This window comes from Podospora pseudopauciseta, assembly GCF_035222475.1.
Source record: "Podospora pseudopauciseta strain CBS 411.78 chromosome 2 map unlocalized CBS411.78m_2, whole genome shotgun sequence".
NCBI lineage: Eukaryota > Fungi > Ascomycota > Sordariomycetes > Sordariales > Podosporaceae > Podospora > Podospora pseudopauciseta.
In genome coordinates this window covers 4,142,590-4,164,623 of record NW_026946663.1, presented here as the reverse complement: position 1 = coordinate 4,164,623, position 22,034 = coordinate 4,142,590, and the positions used below count along the sequence as shown (strand labels likewise).

The following is a 22,034-nucleotide window of genomic DNA, read 5'->3' as shown; positions in this document are numbered from 1 at the left end:
TCAGACTGCTTGTGTGGTTGTGTGCTGGACGAGACAGTCAGCGACCAGTGATCCAGTCCATGCAACGTCTGGGGTTTTGGTTTGGTTTGCGGAGTTGAGACAAGCAGAAATCAGGTAAGGCCAAGTCCAAGCAGGGAAACCGGGCAGGCACTACGACAAATGTATGACAGACGGCTCTCGGTCTCGGAAGCTGCTCAACAGTGGACGAAAAGGAAAGGATCAATCTGTGAAAAAAGCTTACTCGTATCAAAACCTGAGCCTTCCCAGCTGCCAGCCTTCCACGTTGCCGAATTTCCGCTCACAACTCCACCTTCACCGATCTCTCAAGCAACACCCCCACCGGCAGAAAGCTTGATATGTTCAGCTTGGCTGGGAAGGCGCTGTGGCAGGGTCTGATGTGCGTGGCAGTGGCAACAGGACAAAGAAGGCGGAGGGGAGGGGGGTGGTTGGCGGTTATGTTTGGTAATAATCAATTGGGCTGATTGGGGATATAAATCCGACGGTAGAAGTTCACAAAAACCATCGAGGTGTTCGGCTCCTGAAATGCAGAGAGGGAGCTCGCAGAAGCCTTGATGACGCCGCACTGGCAGGGGTGTGAATTGTCCCCACCAACATCCACAGGGGCGGGAACAGCCTGGCAGGGAGCTCCTGGAACAGAACCAGAAGAGAACAGAGAGTGACAGAGTCACAGAGCCTTCTCGCCCGGCCGGCCGCCCCGGACAAAAGACACAAAGGCTCGACAGCTTCACAGAGGACTGACTGATCAGGCAATTGGGACAGTATCTCACCTCGTGTTGGTATTTGAGGCTCGGGATGGATGCCACTCCAGCCTTCGGACTGCAGCCTCCTTCTCTTCTGTCAGCCATTCTTTTTTTTCCTCGTCTTCAGCGGGAGTGGTTGGTGGGGGGCTCACGGTCGGGGCTGTCCCACCGAATCGAGGTGCAGCGAGCTGAGCAAGATGTGCCGTTCCACCTCTTGGCAGTCTGGACTAGCGCCACCTCGATTGTCGACAATCACCAGTTCGCAAATGGGAGGTGTTGACGCGGCAGCCGAGAGACACTGCCAGAGAGGCTGCAGTTTCACCGCATGCTTTCTTCTCTTCATGAGCCGCTGCCAAGAGCGTACACACGTGTCGCCAAAACAGGTGGGAAATCCGGCTGTCTGTCATCCAGAGTTCGACATGTTTCAACTTTGGATACTGGGCTAGCCAAGGCGGTAACGGACACAAAGTTGGTTAATAACTGCGCTAATTACACTATACCTTAACTGTGGATTTCTGGAAAGTCGTCAACGTCATTGATAAAGACTGTAGTATCCCGACGTGGTGTTCGCCCAGCCGCCATGGACACGAGAATTATTTTATGCGAGCTTTTTCCGGTACCATAGGCCCTCCGCTATCGTCAGAGTCAACATCGATTGGGCTTGGAAACAAATACCAGTAATGATGAGTCTTTTGCCATCGTGTTGATATTGACGAGATGAGATCAAATGTTGCTATCTTTTTTAGTGTCAGGCTCTCATCTCGTATTCATCTAAAAACAGAGCATTATCCACCATCCAAGCAAAGCCTTGAGGAGAACTTGCCAATGCTTGAAGAAGCACAGATACCAGCCGAGAGAGAGCCTTGCCTGTGGTTTCAAATGTCTGAAACACAATTCTTTATCTCATCAAACACTGTCTTCAGTCAGAGCGCAATGTCTTGAATCGAATGTCGTTGAAAGCCCTCAACACACAGCCACAAGCCACCCCTGAGCCACATCGCGCGTCAAATTCCCTTGAAGCTATGACCACCTCCGTCCCGTCATCAGTGGCTTGACGGCCCGCCGGGATCCAGGGAGTAATTGCATCGTGCGTTCAAGAGGATGGACAGGACACCTCTTAGCTACTTTCGGGCATGTGATAACCGCCTGACAACGCTCCAACGTCAACGTCAACGGCGCCAGCAGACTAACCAGGTGGCCAAACATGTCAGCGACAGTTTTCAACACTGTGGACAATATATAATCCAGCTTCGGAACCTGCCTAGCTCTTGCGAAACCCCCATGTTGCGCCAGATCGCTCTTCGAGATTGGCCATGCCTGAGCAGTTGCAACCCCCACCAAACCAAACCGCCGCTGAAAATGCGGACGACGATCTCGACACCTTGAGGGTCCTCTCTCGGTCCCCTCATCCTTACCACCGTCAGAGCTTCGAGCTCTTAGAACCGTCAGATTGCCTGATTCCGAGCCACGAGCCGTTTCCCTCCCTTGGCAAGGACTCAACACCACCGAGCGACAGCGGGACCGAAGCCGACGATGAACATTTCCTCAAGGGTCTGCCCGCACCAAAAGTAAGGCTACATAAGGGCCTTCGTGGAAAGAATGAACCGCTTTCCGGAACATCCACGCCCTGGCTCTCGCCGGCAGTTCTGGAGGAGGAGGGCAGGAAGACGGCGTTGGGTATAAACCATGGCGAAAAGAGGGTCGCCGCAGAAAGAGTGCGCCGGCGCAAGGAAGTAACACGAAGAATAGCTGAAGTGTTGTTGCTTGGCTTCCAAGGGGGCATCGTGGTTTTGAACACAGACGCTCAACCTTATGTCAGGATATACGGCAAGAGTATGTACCCTAATAGATTCAGATATTATAACTCCCGGCTAACAGAGTGGCCGCAGAAGTTCTTGCTGTAATAGCGATGCTGCTTGGATTAGCTGCTTTGTATCCGCTGAGACTGGCCCTATGGGCTTACCGTCGTGGCACGCCGTCCAAGGCTTTGCCGATTCGTGTTCCAGCAACGTTCGATCCAGCACCACTTCTCTATCCATTCATTACGCCAGTTCTAATATCCTTTTTGGTGGCACAAAATGTGAAAGGTGTCGTATTACCAAATTTGGTTCTCGGCATAGCAGCATTGCCCAGGGCTCTGTTCCCGGGTTCGCGGTATTGGGAGAGCCTCAGCTCGAGTCACTGGCTGTTCTCGTGCGCGCCGCTGTTTCTGGACAGACTCATGGCAACAACCCCAGGATCCCAGCAGGGCGAGATGTCAGCTGAAGTGTTGGTCCTGCTGTATCCATTACACCAGACTTTGTGTCTTATCTTGCACCATCTTACCACGACCAGTCTCTTGGTAGCCGAGCTCCAACTGCTATCGGTGGCACTCCTAAACCTACTACTACTAGCAACCTCTCCCCAGGCAGTTATTTTGCAGGCTGTTTTATGGGGAGGCGGCGTTGGTCTCATGGTTCTTAGCGGTCAGGTCATTCAATGGGGGATCTCTCTGGCCCGTGTGCCAAAGTGGCGGTTCAAGAGGAGCGAGATACCGTCGAAAGGGGGCTTTGGATTCGGGCAGCTAAAACGGATTCTGTCATCACCAAACGCCCGCCGGCAGCGATTGTCTACGGGGGAATTCACGAACACGTTCTCCGACTCGGCTCACTCTACAGATCGAGGGCTTACTACCAAGCCCACCACCCTCCGGGCAGACAGCTTCAGCGAAAACGAAGTCGCGCCCCCCCCAACCCCTGACGCTCCATCCAGTGCTGTCAAGCTCAGCTTTGCCAAGCCATCTGCTAGCCAAAGCGTACCTCGGAGGCACACTCTCCCTTCCACGGGAAAGCCCGGCCCACGCTCAAAAAGCAGCACACCGTCCGGCCGCCGCAAACGTTCTGCGTCCTCAAGCGTGCGCGCCTTCTTTTCTCTCACCCATAAGCAAGCCACCCTACGCAAGTGGATGTACTCGAGCTACGTCCTCACGAGCATCATCCTCATCATCTTCATCGGCATCCGGACCTACGTCCAGTACTACGCCCTAGACGGCAACGAACCGATAGGCTGGGCGTTGGGTTATCTCTTTGGCGGGCTCTCACAGTTCCGCTTCCAGGTGGTGCAGCACGACCTAGAAAAATGGATCTGCCTCCCTTTTCGTCTCGAGCCTTCTGACGTCCAATGCTCCTCGGGCTGGATCCAACACCTCCGCCAGTTTTCGTTTGGAGAAGCCAACACGAGACTTGTCCTCTCCGGCTACTGGCTGACGATCATTGCGTTCGGTCTCGCCATAGTCTTTAGTCTATCACCAGTCTGCGAGGTGGACACGAGAAGAAAGGTATTTCACTTTATGATGGTGGCCATGTTCTTGCCTACGATTTACATCGACCCTACGTACATCGCTTTGGCATTGTCACTCATGCTAGCGATATTTCTACTTGTGGACTTGATCAGAGCGAGTCAGCTGCCGCCTTTGTCGGGACCGATTGCGAAGTTCCTCACTCCGTATGTGGATGGGAGGGATTTGAGGGGGCCGGTGGTGATTAGCCATATTTTTTTGCTGATTGGCTGTGCTATTCCGTTGTGGCTGTCGCTTGCTGGTCTTGGGAGGGAGGGGGAGGGGTATGTTAGGGGGTGGGAGGTGAGGGAGAGGGAACTGGCGATGGTGAGCGGCGTTGTGTGTGTTGGGTTGGGAGATGCGGCTGCTAGTTTGATTGGGAGGAGGTGGGGGCATAGGAAGTGGCTTTGGGGAGGGGGAAAGAGTATTGAGGGGAGTGTGGCGTTTGCGGGGGCGGTGTTTTTGGGGTTGGGGGTTGGAGGGGGGTGGTTGAGGTTGGGGGGATGGGAGACTGTGACGACTGGAGGTGGTGGTGGTGGTGGTGGTGGTGGTGGAGGGCATGAGAGTTTGATGGGGGTGTTGGATGTTGGGAGGTTGTATAGAGAGTGGGGGAGGGAGAGGGCGCCGAGGATGGGGGTTTGTTCGGTGCTGGCGAGCTTGACGGAGGCGGTGTTGACGGGGGGGAATGATAATGTTGTTGTGCCGGTTGTGCTTTGGGTGTGTGTGAGGGGGTTGGGGATATGAGAGGTTTTTCTCAATATTATAGCGGGAATAGACAAAACACGGCGATAGAGAAAGAGCTGGATGTGAGAGGTAATTAACTGAGTTGTACATGGGTTGGCTTTTTTGCTCGTTTTGTAAATACCCCTTTTTTGGTCGTCTGCGTAGCAAAAGAAAGAAAGGAAGACAGCTTATTATTGGTCCATGTATTCCTAGAAAAAGCAGGAGATATATTGTTGCCACACTTGCTGTACCTTGCATTAAAAGCCAATCAATCAACTTTCATCAGGCCGCAACCAAAGATGTTGGGCTTTCCGGAATATCTACCTACTCTCATTATAATTCTAGAACCTCAAAATAATTGCCGGCACTCCTAAAACTTTTCCCTCAAACCAAGACCAAAACAGCTGACACACCTCTCACCGTTCGGACGTTTTTATATACCAGAAAGAAACTCACTCGGGCCGGAGTCTGTTAGCCGCGAGCAAGGCTAGGAGAAGGTGACGTCGTGCCCCGCAGTTCAACAACAGCCCCCACCAACTACCTCATCGGCCAAGATAGGTCCAGCTTTGGTTCATCCGTTTTCCCAACGGCCGGGCAAGCTCTCCCGAACTGGGTTTAATTAAAGGACCCCTACTTTTTATTTTTATTTTTCTATGCTACTGATCTGATGCCACCTTCCTCCTTGCATCCCAAGGTTTACATCCGATTACTTTACGATATAGTCGTTTTCTTATGCAGGCTTCCGTTCTGGCTGTTACATCACAGTTTGGCTGCTTTACAACGTCGACATCGAGAGATTGGAAGGGAGTATACCGCGAAAAGGGAGGTTCCTCGCTTTCTTCCTCGTCTTGTGGCGTTGTCGGCATCTGAAGACGAAACTTCTTACCACAACTTGGCAAGCGACTCCGAGGACGAGCCCCTCGCTTTGATACCGCCTTCCCCGACACATTCAACTGCTCACTCACCCTCGATACCACCACCACCATACCACAGCTTATCTTCACCACCTCAACACGGCCCAGTGTCACCACCTTCACCACTGGTTGCTGACGAAAAGCCAACACCACCACCCATTACACCTGAACCAACAACTCCCACCATGTCCTCCAAACACTTCGACCCCAACCCCACCCACCTCCTCCTCACCTCCCTCCACTCCCAAACCCTCACCAACCCCTCCCTAGCCCTCGACTCCCAAAACAAAATCCTTTACCTCCGCCCCTCCTCCAAATCCTCCTCCCAACGCGTCCATCTCGTCTCGGGCGGCGGCGCAGGCCATGAACCCTCCTTCTCCGGCTTCGTCGGCACCGGCCTCTTATCCGCCGCCGTATCAGGCACAATCTTTGCCTCCCCCTCCGCAGAGCAAATCCGCACTTGCCTCTTCTCCCGCCTGCCCCCCAGTTCCGAAACCTTGGTCACTGTCATGAATTACACGGGCGATGTCCTCAATTTTGGGCTCGCTGTCGAGAAGGCCAAGGCTGCTGGGAAGAGAGTTGAGATGGTGATTGTGGGAGATGATGCCGCTGTGGGGAGGACAAAGGGTGGGAAGGTTGGGAGACGAGGAGTGGCGGGAACGGTCTTGGTGGTCAAGATTGCGGGTGCGTTGGCGAAGAGGGGATATAAACTTGACGAGGTTGCAAAGGTGGCGAGGTTGGTGGCGGGGAATTTGGTTAGTGTTGGGGCTAGTCTTGGGCGGGTCCATGTACCGGGACGGGCGGTGAATAAGGAGGAGGAGGGGGAGAAGTTGGGGGAGGATGAGGTTGAGATTGGGATGGGGATCCATAATGAGGCCGGGGTGGGGAGGGAGAAAATGGAACTGAAGCAATTGGTGGGAAAGATGCTGAGGATGATGCTGGATAGGAATGACAAGGAGAGGAATTTTGTGAATGTCAATTCGAATGAGGTGGTTCTGTTGGTAAATAACTTGGGTGGGGTGAGTGTACTGGAATTGGGAGGGATTGTGGCTGAGGTGGTGAAGCAGTTGGGCGAGGACTGGAATATCAAGCCAGTGAGGGTGTTGAGTGGGACGTATATGACGAGCTTGAATGGGTTGGGGTTTAGTGTTAGTTTGTTGAATGTGGTGAATACGGATATCGGGGGACCGGGGATGATTGAGTTGTTGGATGATGAGTGTGAGGCTACGGGGTGGCCGGCGCAGATATCGAAGTTGACTTGGGAGGAGAGGAATCAGGCTACGAGGGAGGAGGATGCATCGAATGGGGAGGAGGTAGGCGAGAGTGGGTTGAAGGTCGATGCGAAAGCTGCTCAGGAGGTGCTCACTCGGGGGTTGGAGACGGTGGTTGCGGCGGAACCTGATGTGACGCGGTATGATACTATTGTTGGTGATGGAGACTGCGGTATTGGTCTCAAGAGGGGTGCTGAAGGTTAGTTTATCACCATTTCTCGACGTTGACACATTGCGCTAACAGCAACAGCCATCTTGCGCCACCTCTCGAGCAAGCCCTTAACTGGCGACGTTGTGATAGACCTTGCCAACATCATCCCAGTGGTCGAGATGGAAATGGACGGCACATCTGGAGCCTTGTACGCCATCTTTCTCAACGCTCTTGTTGCTGCTTTGAGAACAACATCACAAAGCGAAAAGGAAGCATCAGCCAAGGTTTGGGCTGCCGTACTTCGCCAAAGCTGTGAAGCCCTCTCAAAATACACACCAGCTCGGCCTGGAGATCGCACACTTGTGGATGCTCTATATCCGTTTGTCAACACTCTTGAGGAAACAGGAGATGTTGAGAAGGCGGCAGAGGCAGCAGTTGCTGGTGCTGAGGGCACCAAGGGGATGAAGGCCAGTCTTGGAAGGACTGTCTACATTGGCGGTTCTGGGTTTGAGGAAGTTCCTGACCCAGGTGCTTGGGGCTTGGCGAGCTTCTTCCAGGGCTTGGCGGGAATCAAAAAGCTGGAGGAGGATTCGAACGGGTGGGAGAAGCTTTGAATTTTCAGGGACATAGAATGAGTGTATGAAATCATCATGAACAATTGATAAGAAACTGTCCAAAAAGAGAAAGTGATGTGCTTGTAAGTGAGGGGCAGCTGGCCACCAGCTGTTAGCGGAAAAATTCATCCGACGTCACCTTTTGACCGGGGCCCCTGGCCCAAAAGAAACACTTGCTTGAGCTTTGCGCGGGCAGCTTCGGGTCATCAATTGGCAAAAAGCTGTGGTTGTTGGAAGAAAGCTTGACGACGACGACCGAAGAACCGAACCGAGGGAGAAAAGGCGTTGGCATAGTTATCACTCTGGATTCCCCCCCCCGTCATAGTCCACCGCCAGAGGGCAATCGCCTTTACTTAAATTTTAAATGTTTCCCCAGGCGATTCTTGCCAGAGCAGCGGCTCCATGTCGCGCTGCCGCCAGACCAAGCTCCTCCATCTTCAGAGCCGCCGCCGCCATGCCCCTCAGAGCTAAGCTGCTGCCTCAGCAGCAACCACAATCACGAATGGTACATTGCCCTCCCTTCGTCTGAGTGTCGACACCACCACCACTACCACTATTCTGGTAAACTAATAACCCACCTCCCAGATGTCCTCCTCCTCCTTCGCCCACTTCACCCCCTGCCCCAACGACGACCCCGAAGACGTCCTCTTCCAATCCCTCTATGGCCTCCGCACTATCGAGCTCAACCGCCCCAGCAAGCTCAACGCCCTCAACGGGTCCATGATCCGGAAAATCGCCCCCCGCCTCCTCGAGTGGTCCAAATCCGACATGGCCAACGTCATCGTCATCAAAGGTGCCGGCCGAAAGGGCTTTTGCGCGGGTGGTGACGTCCAGCAACTCGTCGAATGGAACCGAGACCCTACCATTGATGGCCCTGCGAAGTCGGCTGCCTACTTTGCCCAAGAGTACAAGCTCAACCATCTGATCGCCACGTACAACAAGCCATACATCGCCTTCATGGACGGGTTCACCATGGGCGGTGGGGTTGGATTGAGCATTCATGCCCCTTTTAGGATCGCCACCGAGAACACGGTGTTTTCTATGCCGGAGACCACGATTGGGTTTTTTCCCGACGTGGGCGCGAGTTTTTTCCTGCCGAGGATGGCGGGGGAGGTGGGGACTTGGTTGGCGCTGACGAGCGGGCAGTTGAAGGGGGTGAATGCTTTTTATGCGGGGGTTGCGACGCATTATCTGCACAGCTCGAGCTTGAACGCGCTGGAGAGCAGGCTGGCCGAGTTGAGGTTTAAGGACTATGACCAGATGAGCAGAAGGTTGGAGGTTGTGAATGATACTATTGAGGAGTTTGTCACGGGACTGCCGTGGGAGGAGCCGATGGCGGTTGCGGGGGAGGTGAGGAGGGCGATTGATAGGTGTTTTGGGTTTGACACGGTGGATGAGATTATGCAGGCTTTGAAGGAGGAGGAGAAAAATGAGGTTACGGGGGAGTGGGCGACGAAGACGCTGAACACGTTGCATTTGAGGAGCCCGACGTCGGTGCATGTTACGTTGAAGCAGATGAGGATTGGGAAGACGTGGAGTATTACTGAGGCGTTCAAGAGGGAGCATTCGATTGCGACCAAGTTTATGTCTTATCCTGATTTTAACGAGGGGGTTACGGCTAAGTTGGTGGAGAAGCCGAGGAGGGTTCCGATGTGGCAGCCGGCGAGCCTGGAGAGGTTTGCTGAGAAGAAGGATTGGAAGGAGCTGGTGGGTTCGTTCTTTTTGGTGGATGATAAGGGGCCGAAGTTTAAGCTGTTGAGCGAGGAGACGTACGACAAGTATCCTTTCAAGAACTTTGGCGTGCCTACCGAGGAGGAGGTGGAGCAGAAGGTGGCCGAGGGCAAGGTCAAGAGCAGAGCGGAGGTGTTGGAGCATTTTGTTAGGGAGAGGAGGCAGAAGCAGGGTGTTGAGGTGGTTGTGAGCGAAATTCTGCTGAGGAAGACAAAGGAGGGCAAGAAGGGTTTGACTTGGGTGTATGGGGAGGAGGCACCTGGGCACCAAGAGTAGATTTGTATAGTGAGTAGAGTTGTATCATATGAAGACACATGAGAGCTCATTTTAAAGTTCACGTCTTTGCCAGCCACACTCCGAACAGGATAGGCCTTGGAGGCATTCGGATCACGGCTGGAAGAACCCCCATCTGGATTGTATCTGGTGATATCTTGAGCGCGTGGTGGTGGAAAGAGTTTGGGCCAACAAGGTAGCATCCTCTTGAGCATTTACATGTCTGTTGGCAGATAGTGCACTGCATCAACCACACTACTGCGTTGCCAAATATCGTTAGCGAGCGTAAGCTCATGATGCTGTTGGTGAAAGCGCCACTCGATGCGAGTTGTAAATTCTTGTAGTGCCATGCGTGGAATAGGCAGTCCTCGGGGGTCTCGATGAGATATCTCTCCTGGACAATTCTGCTCAGCTATAAGAGACAACGCCGCCAGATGATGTTCTCCGTACTTGCTCTCTGTCTTTGGTTACTACTTACCACCCACCTCCACATTCTATAATCCCACCATGAAACTATCCACCATACTCGGCTCCGCAGCTGTATTCCTGGCCGAAGCCGATCATGTCACCGCCCATCACTGGTTTAGCAGCTGCTCGGGAACCTTCTTCATTGTCGAGCAGCGCTGGATCATCGCCCAGTGCCAGACAACGTACAACACCATGAGGTGGTCAAAGCTGGATCTGAATCCTTGTATCTCGAATTTCAATGGCAATCTGTTCAAGACGGACGGGGTGTATGTTTGCTTTGGTTTTGCCACATCCACAAGTACTTACCCGGGTACTGACCCCTCATTCACAGTGTTCCGGGCGGGTACGCGGACTCGTGTGTGTAATGTGGGATGCAAGCGCCGTTCTATATGAGCTGCCGTTGCAAAGACTGGGATGGAAATCTCAAGAGTTACTTCTCGACGATCAATCTAGGTAAGTTGTTTCCGTTCTCTGCTGCATAAACAGCGCGATGTTTCTCAAGTCCTAATGTGTGGTTTGGTGAAAAACATTATATGAATTTGTGTTCAATCAGGACGGATGGCTCGAGTGCTATGATCATTGGTCTCGGCCGCTTTAGACCCCTAGGTAGACAAAATGAAAAGACAGACATCCAAACCTACCAGATAAGTTCCTACCTACAGAAGCTGTCCGAACCGTATGGGCTCGATTTTTCTCGGTGACTGCAACATTGCTGGATGAAGTCCCAAACAGGATGGGCGCATGTAAGTGGGGGACGCTCATTGGCGGAGGCGGATGGGTGCCTGATTTTGACTATTTCTTTTTAACACAGCGTTCCTATCTTTGTAATCAGTGTTTGTCAGCTTTATTGACTTCAAATATCTTCGAATGATCACAGGGATCAAATAACCTAGAAAATGTACAGAATGGTGTGGTGAAAAGAGCGCTGCTAAGACTGGGAGAGCCTCAGTTCTTGATCTGGGCCTCATTGTGCCAGCTTATTCCGTTTACAACATATTATCAGTGCTCAAAACCGATATTTGATCCCTGAGTCCGAGGCTCTGCCACCATGGTGTAGATCCGAACGCCTACCTAACCAAACAAGACAAACGATCGCACTCTATGCTCGCTCTTTCAGTGGATGCCTACTTGCCTGGGAGAATTGAATCTAGTCTTTGTAATCAATGTCTTCTCATCAAATTTAAGCAATATTTAAGGTATCCTGTATATTTCCAGTCCTCTTGATCATTGAACACCATGAAACATACACACTTCTCTCTTTCTTCACATTCCCAAACACCAGACTGCAGTCTCCCTTTAGCAGCACATTCACGCTACCACTGTTCCATCTTGTGAACCACTTGCCACCTCCTCAAGTTGCCAATGATGGACGGTGACCGTACATCACCCCGACGATCTAGCCGCAAACGATCCATCATCTATGCCGACCCAGCAAACGCCTCGCGCCCTTCCAAAAAGCCCAAAACACAACCTCATCAACAAGCAGCCCAAGACGAGGAGCCCGCCAACACTCTATACCTTCGAATCTACTGCCTAGGAAGCAACAACAATGCAGAGCTCGGCCTCGGCCCCAACCACCGCGTCGGAGACGTCAGAGTCCCAACACTCAACCCTTTCCTCTCCTGCCCATCACCATCCGAGAAATCCCTTAAAAAGGGATCATTTCCCACAATCAAAAACAGAGTAATCCAACTCGCCGTCGGCGGTATGCACTGCGCCGCCCTCACCTCCACAAATGAAATCCTCACCTGGGGCGTCAACGACAACGGTGCCCTGGGAAGAGACACCAGCTCCGCCCGGCTGGAAGAATACCTCAAAAACCTCACCCTCCACGACGACAACTCCTCCACCACCTCTTCTGAACCAGACATCAACCCCCTCGAATCCACCCCCCACCCCGTCCCCTTCCCAAACATCAACCCCCCAAAATGGACCCAAATCACCGCTTGCGACAGCGCCACCTTCCTCCTCTCCACCACCGGCCAAATCTACGGCTGGGGCTGCACCCGCTCCTCCCAAGGCGTCTCCCTCTTCACCCCCCAAACCGCCATCCAACGCACGCCCCTCCCCATCCCCCTGCCTGAACCCATAACCAAAATATCCGCAAGAGGTAACCACATCCTAGCCCTGACCAAAACCGGCCAAGTCTACACATGGGGCCTAGGCAGCGAGCAAGGCCAACTCGGCCGCCGTCTTCCCCAACGCGGAAATTCTCTTCTCTCCTGCGCAGTCACACCGAGGAAAATAAAACTAAAAAACATCATCGACATCGCCGCCGGACCAGACCACAGTTTTGCCGTTGGTGAAAACGGAGAGGTGTGGGCTTGGGGATTAGACAACTACGCCCAAACAGGAGCCCTCGCCTCCAACCGGGGAGAAGACGGGGGGGGGTTATTCATTTCGACACCAACCCGGGTTACCAACCTAGAGGGGATACTAAACGGCCGAAGAATAAAATATCTAACCGGGGGAAATAGTCATAGCCTTTGTTTGTTGGATGACGGGAGTGTCTACTCCTGGGGAAGGCTTGACTCTTTCGCCACGGGGGTAGATATCGACACGTTGACAGCACAGAAGGGACAAAAATGGGAGGAGGAGTTTGTGGTTAGGGATGGGAGGGGTAGGGCGAGGATTGTGACCTGTCCGGTGAGGATCTTGCCGCTGGGGGAGGGGGAAAACGACAAGATTAGATGGGTCGAGGCGGGGGCGGAACATGGGGTCGCTGTTACGGTGGATGGGAGGGTGGTTACCTGGGGGTTTAATGCTAGTTGTCAGACGGGACATAGAGGAGAAGAGGAGGAGATCAAGACGCCGAGGGTGGTGGGTGTGAGAAAAGGTTGTTTGGAGGGGGTCAGGTTTGGGTGGACGGGGGCTGGAGGGCATTTTACTGTTTTGGGGGAGGTGGTTGGGTTGTGAAATTTTGGGTAGAGGAAGCCTGGGAATAATAAGTTTGGAGGGTAGATGTGATGGATATGAGACAAATGGAAGAGCGGCTGGCATGTTATGAAGATGAGGTTAATAGTTCATGTTGGAAAGGAACAATATCAATGTTTCCGATGCAGGTTAAATATTGTATGGTGTTAAATGTCTTTCGAGACTACCTGGTGTTAGTTGGCCCACGACAGAGGACAACGGTTGAAAAATACATACTCGTGCCTACCCTGAAAGCCTGCCATGATTGTGCGCCTGTTACTGCGTATGACCTTAGTCTTTTAGCTGTTCCCTCTACGGTGTAAGTGCATCGTGACTGAATTCGAATTCCACGACAGTGTCCGAACCCCAAACAGTTGTCCGAGCTTATTGTCTTCGGCGAGACAAGGACAACCGCAATACCACATGCAAGAAAAACACAGCCGTAACAGAAAATATACACATTGATTTTTATCTATCTCCTTCCTTTCTATCAAGGCAGAGAGATGAGATGTGGTGGACGGGTTACAGTGGTATCCATAATGATGAACTCTCACACCGAACCGGCAGCAGCCAGCTTTTGCCTTCAAAGTGTCCAAGCCAGCTGTGCAGTCTATGGATGTGTGGTGAAGCGTGTGAGGTTGGCCTTTTAAATTCGTCGTCTAGTGAAAGAACAAGAAAGTATGTCGATGAATAGTCGAGCATTTAGTTGGCCTCCTCGGGGTAGAGGTCCTCCTTGAGCTCGATACCGAGCTCCTCACGAAGGGGCTTGAGCTCAGCAAGGTACTGCTCGTACTGGCCCTTGTTCTCGACCTTGGCCTTGATGCCTATATCACAATATCAGCATCTTGTCTACCGAGGCAGGAATATCCCGCATGGAAAAAGGGCAGAGCAGAGCGTACCCTCGAAAACGCGGACGGCAGTGGGGAAGTCGTTGACTCTTCTCGCGGCCCTGAGGGCAGCGGCGAGGACGGCAGGGGAGGGGACGAGATCGTAGGCGAAAGCGTTGTTCAGGTTGCGCTACAAGGTGGGGGAAAACTTCGGGTTAGCACGAGCACGCTGGCAAGCTTGCAGATGGCAGGCATACCTGGAGCTCAAAGACATCCTGAACGCTGTCAAACTCCTTCTCGTAGCTGTGTAAAGCTTCATGTTAGCCAATGGGCCGTATCAAGATAGCTGTGGCTGGTGTCTGAGGCCCAATATGGGGTTCAAGCACAAGGGTCACGTCATGTCGAGGAAGCTAGCTTCAGAGCTTTCCGAAAGCTCTTCCAGGGTGCCCTCGACAGCCAGTCCAGCACTCACCGAGCAGAAAACTCCTCAAAGGTCTCCTCGGCGTGCTCGGAGCGCATGCGCATCGATGTGCTGAAGGTCTTGGGGACGGCGACGGCAGCGCGCACAGCGATAGGCTGGGGCCGGGCAACAACGGTGCGGAAGAAGGCGCTGGAGGGGCCGCGGGCGGCGATGCGGAGGAGGGAGGCCGACATTGTGAATGGTCTGAAGAGAGAGAGGGTATTTCTGTGCAGGATCCGAGACCGGGAGGAGGCAGCGGAAGCTCGACGTCGACGGTGGGCTGGGCCGGGGAAGTGGCTTGGTTACGATTGATTTGATGCAGTCAACTCGGGATCAGAAGCTTGGAGGTGTGCGTGGGTTGCGGTATTCCAGCCAATGACGGCTAATAGAATCGAACCATCTTCGGTTATGCATATCTTTCCGCTTAATTCACTAGCTTTACCGTTGAAACTCGGCCCCGCCATTCAAAGATATTCAATTGACCGATTTCTCCCGCTTTTCTGGGGGCCATTGTGTGGCTTGTGCCATGTTTCAGCCGTGGCTGAAGCTCGCCGCCGCCTCGGTTGTAGCATAATCTGCAAGTCAGCATCAAGTCGATGTCATTGATCATGACTTGGTGATTTGTTTATAAGGAAAATTTCCCGAGGTAGTCTCAAGTTACAACCGCCGCCAACACGCCTCTCTTTATTTTGGAAATCACAAAAGTTTGTTTTCACTTGTCCCGCAATGAAAGTACGTCATCGACAGCTCCGAAACACACCCGGAACCGGCGGCACCGGGACCGGGGACAGTTGGGTTGCAAACCAAGCCGCCGTCCAATCCCCGTGTGCTTGGCATCCGGCCTTTCCGGCCCTCGAAGCACACGGCACGCCGACCCGCCGATCCTGACTGCGAATTGGCCAATGACGAGGGATTTGTTGTTGTTGATTTGGCGGCGGCCTGGGCAACAGGACAACGAAGCAGTGTCCACCCTGCTCGTCCTGCGATAGGGCCGAGAGATCAAGAGATGTGGGTTTCAGTCAGGCAACGTCTGCAGTGGAAAGGGGGGCAACGCCGAGACGAAGGCAGCGCGGTGACGGTGAGTATGAAGATGCCGTACGACTCGTGCTGGCACATGAAGCGTCTGGCTCCGTGTCCGAACTGTTTCGTTAGGTGAAGTAACAGGTGGTTTTGGCAGGCTATGCGCTGCTCTGGTTTTCAACGACAGTCTCGACCGGACACGGACAAAGCCACTCCTCGATTCCGAGGTCCGGGGTCTGTCGAGGTGTCGGTGGGGCGCTGAAGGTGAGACGAGAGATGCCAAGCGATGATTGGGCCGGCAGAAAAATTGTCAGCTGGAAAATGAGACTTCACATGCAGGAACTGGAAATGAGCCAAGGTGGTTGAGGCTAGCCTTCTTCGCGGGTTCCCCTTTTGCGCCAGGGCAGTCCAGTCTCTGAAAATATTTGGTTTCCCGTGCCCCAGACTTCCACCATCACCACCTTCCGCAAACCTTCTTTGTCGGCGCATCCCCCCCCTCCCCCCCCAAGGTAATCAGCTTAATCGTTCCTGCTGCTTGGGTGTCGCGACGTTTCTTCTTTTCTCTTCTTCTCTTTGGGTTGTTTGCTGCCGCTGAACCGGCATTTCCCTTCTCTTGTTCCCATCCGCGTGTTCCGAGCAAAAACGTGACAGGTAAGCACTTAACACCTCGTCCAGTCCACCGTGTTTTTGTACTCCCCCCTTCTCCCGACGCCTCGTGCTGACTGCTCTTCCTCGCCTTCAGGAGAACTTACGATAGATTTAATCGCGTTTTGTCTTCACAATGGCTTCGATTCTCGACCAGCTGCCGGTCCCAACGTTGGACCGGCCATTCGGCATCCACCTCTGGCCCATCTTCAACAAGGCCTTCGAGAAGGTTGTTGGCTACCCTGCCGATGACTTCCGCTTCCAGCCCGGTCAGACTCCCATGTCTACCCTGAAGGAAACGAGCATCTTCATCGTCATCTACTATGCCATCATCTTTGGTGGCCGAGAGTACATGCGCAGCCGCGAGCCCTTCAAGCTCCGGACGCTCTTCCTGATCCACAACTTTTACCTGACCGCCATTTCCGGCATCCTCCTCGCTCTCTTCATCGAGCAGATGCTTCCCACTGTTGTTCGCAAGGGTCTCTTCTTTGCCATCTGCGATGCTGATGGCGGCTGGACTCAGCCCATGGTTGTCCTCTACTACGTGAGTTGACCGCTGTTTCTGGACGAATTGGGCCTTTGTACTGACGGTAACCAGTTGAACTACCTCACCAAGTACCTCGAGCTGTTGGATACCTGTTTCCTGTTCCTCAAGAAGAAGCCTCTCACCTTCCTTCACTGCTACCACCACGGCGCCACCGCTCTCCTCTGCTACACCCAACTCATCGGTTCCACTGCCGTCTCATGGGTTGTCATCTGCCTCAACCTCCTCGTCCACGTCGTCATGTACTGGTACTACTTCCAGAGCGCGCGTGGCGTCAAGATCTGGTGGAAGGAGTGGATCACCCGTCTCCAGATTATCCAGTTCGTCATTGATCTTGGTAAGTTCGAGTCATGCCCTTCCCGGTCCTCTTTGGTCAAGGTTACTAACTTGGCGTCAAAGGCTTCGTCTACTTCGCGTCGTACACTTACTTCACTTCGGCTTACTGGCCCTGGATGCCCTCCGCCGGCAAGTGCGCGGGTGAGGAGTTTGCTGCCTTCTCCGGTATCGGTATCCTCAGCTCTTACCTCTTCCTCTTCATCTCCTTCTACTTCGCCACCTACAAGAAGGATGGGAAGCGCCCCACTGGCCGCAAGGCTGTCCGCAGAATGTCCCAGGCTCCTCTTCCCGACCCGAGCACCATCATTCACGGCAAGGACGTCAAGGCCACTGGTGTCAAGACCAATGGCACTTCTACTCGCTCCCGCAAGGCCTAAATCAGCTTGGTTGGGGAGGCTGTGTTGGTGTGAACGCATCCTTCCTGATCCATGCTATGGAAGCTTCTGCCCGAGTTTCTGAGTCTCAGTTAGTCTCACCAACGACTGAGCATAGACGAAGGAAGAGTGCAGCACTCGAGAGTTCCGGCGCATTCTTTTCCGCGCTTGGGACTCGGGGCATTAATCCCCTCAATAAAACATAATAATGACATCTCGGTATTTATCTACGGAGTTATACGCGGGGAAAAATACACATTGCATCACGAATTCGGGGCTTCTCATGATTACTTGCCCTGGGGAGAATACACGGGCAGTGGGCAAAGTGGCTAAATGGGCGGCCATGGCGGCCAAGGGCTCTGTAGCTTTTCTAATGGGCAAGGCGGGTTGGGCGGTATGGTATGTCAAGACGACGGACGCATGGCTTTTATGGGATTGGCATCAATGAGCGACGACGCCGGAGCTGCCAGGTCATCTTGGGATGCGGTTGGGTTTTTTTTAGAAGGGGGGCGAGCCGGGGTTTTTTTTTTTTTTGCTTGCCACATTCGGAGTTGATAAAAAAACAACAAGCCGGAGTCTGTTTCGGGGGGAAGGGAGTGCATTCATTGTTTCAGCTTTTTGAAATTTTTTTTTTCGCACGCTGTATATTGTTGCCCTGTACTAAACTTGTGGGCTCGTCGCCGGTTGGGCCGAGTGCCAGCTATACACAGTCTTAATATTACTTGATGAAAAGGCAAACTTTGTTGTGCGAGTCATGATGTGTTTGGTCGGGGTCCGGCTGATGGTCGAGGATTGACCGGTGTTTTTGTTGACTTGGTTGTTGCGGTAAGGGGGTCCTACGGATCGGTGGTGATATATCAAAGTCTCGGGCCGTGATGTTCAGTGCTGTCGGAGCACGCACACTCACCATTCCCATCATTGGTTGGAGGGGGGGGAAAGGGCATTCAAATGGAAAGAGCTTCGAGAATGTTTCGATTGGGAGAGAAGAGGGAAGGCTGTTGGTGATATATGATGGAATACCTAAAGGGATTGTTGATCAAGTAGTACATAACTCGGAACAAAAGTCAGGTGATCATTCTTTTCTTATACCACTTTGTTTGGTAGGTATTCATCACTTCGCGAGCGGTTCGTTGGCGAAGGAAATGCAACCCAAGATTTTCATCTCAACCCAGATTTTTATAGTACCACGTGCAGAACTGTACGACGATAAATCAGGGGTTCAATAACAATCGTGTGAAATTCACTCATTGACAATCTATAGCTGGCAGAAGTTATAGATTTGATACTGGCTAAATTTGCTTGATATGGTTGACGTGTTTGGGCGAAATGCCACGATAACAATTTTGGGTATTGTTGGCTGGACCGTTGGGTGTGTTACGTCAGTGTGCAGGTTACAGTCACATTTGCCAACACCCACCGATTGGAGATCATGACGACAGAAATTTGGGTATTGGTTGCTGATTTGGGACGTTCCGTTATGAATAGGTTTTGATGAGATGGGATGTGGTTGTTTATGTGGGATAGCAGGTTTCGGGGTGGTTGTTGCCTTTGCGGGAAAGATTGTGAGGTTGGAAAACTTTCCGAAATGGGAGAGCAGCAGGTGATCACCCATTGGACTGGTTGTGCCTGAGAGTGGAGGATGTCATGATACAGGAACAGGATTTTATCAAGAGGAGGGCTACCTGCGAGATAGATGTGCATGCATATCCCTTAACGGAGCCCACTATCAAGATGTTGTTCTCAACAAACAACTGATCAGACCGTTTTGGCTGGTGGCTAACTACCCATATTCGGACTTGCACACTGCTGACGGTTTTCCCTCTGGTGGCCAGCCTTGCAGACATGAGGCTGTCATACCCAAAGGCTGAATTTGGACTTGATACTACACTTGTCCCACCCAAGACTCATCGTCCGATGCCAACATATTCCCTACCTTCATCCCGGACCGCTCATGGAGAACACATAATCCAAACTCATCCCCGATGTCAGGCCAACACAACACACCATCTCTCTACAACTCCCCGTCGGAGCATATGCTACCATGCTACCGAGCGGCTGAACAGCTCCACCACCGCTGGGGTATACAAATCCTTGACAATCCAAGTAAGCACTTAAATCACCCCGGATCGGCAACCCGGGTGGGTTGGCTGACACAGGTCCGACCCGACAGACAAGAAACTGCCAACTACCCAAAAGCGAAAGACAAGAAATCTGAGTAGCAGGCGAGGGAGGTAAGGTAGGTTGGTCCAAAGTTTGAGGGGAGAACTGTGCCTCTCGCCTGTGTGTATCAGGGTCCTTGTTCGGGAGTCAGACCAGCCGTTGAAAAGGCTTGTTGGTCGGGCCGCCTTGGCTACGGGGCTGACTTTGGATATCTGAACTAACATGCTCAAGTATCAGATTTGGCTTTTGGGAGCCTCGAGAAAAGAGATGTTAGAGATAAGGGCTGGGCTGGTCGGGACAATTGTGTTTTTTCTTCAGAATCTGACCATGAGGTGGGCTGAATTAGCTGACCAGATCGGAGGAACTGATTCCACATCCTGACCCCCCAGGATAGAGTGACCTGGAAGAGAAACCTACGAGGCTGAGAAATCCCCCAAAACGGACGAGGTTTGCTGCTTCCTGTTGTCTTCCCGTCCATTGTGTGCGGCGCGGGACGGGAGAACATGCGGCACCTTCAGCGGCGGGGATGGTAATCACCCGCTAGGTAGCTATTGTCGACACCATGACATATCCGGAGGAAAGATCTGGGGTATAATTCAGCTCGGTAACACCAGAAGAGGAAACGGTCTGGAAGGATGTCATATCGATGACATGTCGGTAGGACTAGATGGGGAAGAGAAGGCCGAGAAGAGACATCAAGTCTAGAACAGGTGCTTTTTGACGGCAGAAGACTGCCGAGACTTTGACTGTATGAGACATCGTGTTGGTTTGGTCGTTCACATGCCGTCTTTGTGCTTCGATTAGTAGAGCCAGTATTCCAGTGTGTTTGGGGCGAGGATTGTGGTGATGATGGGGTAGAAAATGGTATCTCTTGCTGAGTGTTGACCGAGCACCCAAAAAGAAACAGCCCGAACAGTCAGAATGGGGCGATGACCGCCGTATCTGACTCCCAACTTTCAACCCTACGATCCTTCTTTCAAGCTTCTCGGCCTCAGCCCACCCAGTCAGTCAGCCGCATCCGCAGTCAGCCTGCCGGTAGGTATCTTTGTTGTTGTTGTTGTTATTCTTGGTGGTGGCTCTCATCTTGGTTACACATAAACATCCTGATTGTGTTAGTATCACTGACTCAGCTGTCATTGTTCCCCTCGGTATTACTCGCAAAATCGGTAATTGTTGATGTTTCTGACTGATTGTTGTTGATGTTGAAAGATGCTTACCTTACACAACCCTTGTCCTAGTTCGGGAGCCCGAGATCCAGGGTTCAGGGTCTTTGGTTCACCCGTCGCTTGCCACCCCACAGATGAAACATTTTTAGCAACGCCAACGAAACCCCGATAGCCGTTAGGCTACATCAGGACAGTTACTGCAGTCTAAATCAGAAAAAGAAACGACTGTGATTGGTTGTTGTGAGAGGAGAAGCTCGGGCCCTATGACGCAACGGTTTCGCTCTGGTTGAAGTTGGGAATCTTCATATTGAACAAAAAATGGATTCATGAAGATAAGCAACGTCCTCAAATCAATCCGAGAGATCATCTGTATGTATGATGCACTCAACTCACATCAAACATCTCAAGATACTACAGTGCTCTCTCTATTGTTTCCCCTGCCGCCGAGGGTGACATTGGTCTCCCGAACATTACTCCAACATCGCTGGTGGCCTTCCGTTTGAGACTGTTAAAAACGGACGACTTACAGCGCGCCCAGCCGCCGTGCGGTTCACCATGCAGTGCGCCATGCAGGAGATGATGGCAATAGTTGTCGTCGCACACGCGATCTGAAGCGTCACAAAATGTCAAAAGCGTTTCGACACAAAGCAATCTTGACTTTGAGATGAAATGGTGTCTGAGCGAGACATTCATCGCACTTTTCCAACCGAGGCAACTACCCAAATGAGTGGCTGATGATAATATGGGCAAGAAAGGCTCGCGCGTGGTGAGACGGCTAACCATGGGACAGGGCGGCCATCAGGAGTTCCCACTGTCGCCGAATATACTGGTCCATAGATGAAAGGACGATTGGAAGCTGGTAAAACCACCACCATTCACACGCTGAGGGGAGTCGGTCGTCCACAAGGTTGACGGGCTTGGGACAAGATTCGAAACAATCAACCACAGGGCCAAGGCCGGGAGACACCACTGCCGATACAAGACACCCACCACCACCACCACCACTACCGCCAAAACCTCCTCACCTTTGACCCTTCCCCTATCTTCCATGCCATCAGATAGCCCTGTCCGACCGCTCTCTCATCCCAAATTTCTAAGTGAGAAACGCACGAGAAAGAAATTGACAAAAGGAGTCCTCCAGCTGAAAGCCTGCATGCTGAGGCGTTGGGCAGTACATACTCCTGATTTGCAGGTCACAAAAACGCCACTGGACTCGGGAATGGCAGAAAGCATGTCTCGTCCAGCCATCGTACAGGACCGACCGAACGAGGCGGTGCCACGACGCTCAGCACCACACTCGCAGCCGCCGATTTGACATTTTTGCGCGTTCGCGTTCTCGGTGGCTTACGTGTAGAAGAAATTTTTAT

General features: G+C 52.5%; 7 protein-coding genes across 7 annotated transcripts; 5 read left to right on the top strand and 2 right to left on the bottom strand.

Annotated features, from left to right (window-relative positions):
- Positions 1-632: 632 nt before the first annotated feature.
- SEC59 (dolichol kinase) lies at positions 633-4,821 on the top strand (the record flags this gene model as incomplete). Its single annotated transcript, XM_062910200.1, has 2 exons — positions 633-2,594; positions 2,651-4,821. Exons 1-2 carry the CDS (start codon positions 2,075-2,077, stop codon positions 4,819-4,821), a joined length of 2,691 nt encoding a protein of 896 aa, XP_062769091.1. The 5' UTR covers positions 633-2,074.
- On the bottom strand, positions 686-1,688 carry QC763_0042600 (uncharacterized protein; the record flags this gene model as incomplete). The annotated part of the gene is made up of 3 exons (XM_062905651.1): positions 1,555-1,688; positions 914-1,494; positions 686-743 (listed from the first exon to the last, which is right to left on the bottom strand). The coding sequence occupies exons 2-3, from the start codon at positions 1,102-1,104 to the stop codon at positions 686-688; spliced, it is 249 nt and encodes an 82-aa protein (XP_062769092.1). The 5' UTR covers positions 1,105-1,494; positions 1,555-1,688.
- Positions 4,822-5,467: 646 nt separating the features above from the next.
- dak1 (dihydroxyacetone kinase Dak1) lies at positions 5,468-7,811 on the top strand (the record flags this gene model as incomplete). The annotated part of the gene is made up of 2 exons (XM_062910199.1): positions 5,468-7,184; positions 7,236-7,811. 2 exons carry the CDS (start codon positions 5,468-5,470, stop codon positions 7,748-7,750), a joined length of 2,232 nt encoding a protein of 743 aa, XP_062769090.1. The 3' UTR covers positions 7,751-7,811.
- Positions 7,812-7,929: 118 nt separating this feature from the next.
- EHD3 (3-hydroxyisobutyryl-CoA hydrolase) lies at positions 7,930-9,803 on the top strand. The gene is made up of 2 exons (XM_062910198.1): positions 7,930-8,255; positions 8,336-9,803. The coding sequence occupies exons 1-2, from the start codon at positions 8,115-8,117 to the stop codon at positions 9,755-9,757; spliced, it is 1,563 nt and encodes a 520-aa protein (XP_062769089.1). The 5' UTR covers positions 7,930-8,114; the 3' UTR covers positions 9,758-9,803.
- Positions 9,804-11,584: 1,781 nt separating this feature from the next.
- QC763_211550 (uncharacterized protein) lies at positions 11,585-13,138 on the top strand (the record flags this gene model as incomplete). Its single annotated transcript, XM_062910197.1, has 1 exon — positions 11,585-13,138. The coding sequence occupies one exon, from the start codon at positions 11,585-11,587 to the stop codon at positions 13,136-13,138; it is 1,554 nt and encodes a 517-aa protein (XP_062769088.1).
- A 133-nt stretch (positions 13,139-13,271) lies between these two features.
- On the bottom strand, positions 13,272-15,656 carry COX6 (Cytochrome c oxidase subunit 6). Its single transcript, XM_062910196.1, has 5 exons — positions 14,435-15,656; positions 14,220-14,265; positions 14,035-14,152; positions 13,373-13,959; positions 13,272-13,319 (listed from the first exon to the last, which is right to left on the bottom strand). Exons 1-4 carry the CDS (start codon positions 14,614-14,616, stop codon positions 13,838-13,840), a joined length of 468 nt encoding a protein of 155 aa, XP_062769087.1. The 5' UTR covers positions 14,617-15,656; the 3' UTR covers positions 13,272-13,319; positions 13,373-13,837.
- On the top strand, positions 14,936-18,079 carry ELO2 (Fatty acyl-CoA elongase/Polyunsaturated fatty acid specific elongation enzyme). The gene is made up of 4 exons (XM_062910195.1): positions 14,936-16,093; positions 16,185-16,631; positions 16,686-16,968; positions 17,031-18,079. The coding sequence occupies exons 2-4, from the start codon at positions 16,224-16,226 to the stop codon at positions 17,342-17,344; spliced, it is 1,005 nt and encodes a 334-aa protein (XP_062769086.1). The 5' UTR covers positions 14,936-16,093; positions 16,185-16,223; the 3' UTR covers positions 17,345-18,079.
- Positions 18,080-22,034: the final 3,955 nt, after the last annotated feature.

Bases quoted from the DNA above. Each gene is read 5' to 3' on its own strand.
- ELO2 (XM_062910195.1), top strand. From the start codon at position 16,224: ATGGCTTCGATTCTCGACCAGCTGCCGGTCCCAACGTTGGACCGGCCA. The intron at 16,632-16,685 runs GTGAGTTGACCG...GACGGTAACCAG, and splicing joins CCATGGTTGTCCTCTACTAC to TTGAACTACCTCACCAAGTA. The intron at 16,969-17,030 runs GTAAGTTCGAGT...TTGGCGTCAAAG, and splicing joins CCAGTTCGTCATTGATCTTG to GCTTCGTCTACTTCGCGTCG.
- EHD3 (XM_062910198.1), top strand. From the start codon at position 8,115: ATGTTTCCCCAGGCGATTCTTGCCAGAGCAGCGGCTCCATGTCGCGCT. The intron at 8,256-8,335 runs GTACATTGCCCT...CCCACCTCCCAG, and splicing joins AGCAACCACAATCACGAATG to ATGTCCTCCTCCTCCTTCGC.
- COX6 (XM_062910196.1), bottom strand. From the start codon at position 14,616: ATGTCGGCCTCCCTCCTCCGCATCGCCGCCCGCGGCCCCTCCAGCGCC. The intron at 14,266-14,434 runs GTGAGTGCTGGA...AGCTTTACACAG, and splicing joins TTTGAGGAGTTTTCTGCTCG to CTACGAGAAGGAGTTTGACA. The intron at 14,153-14,219 runs GTATGCCTGCCA...CCCACCTTGTAG, and splicing joins AGGATGTCTTTGAGCTCCAG to CGCAACCTGAACAACGCTTT.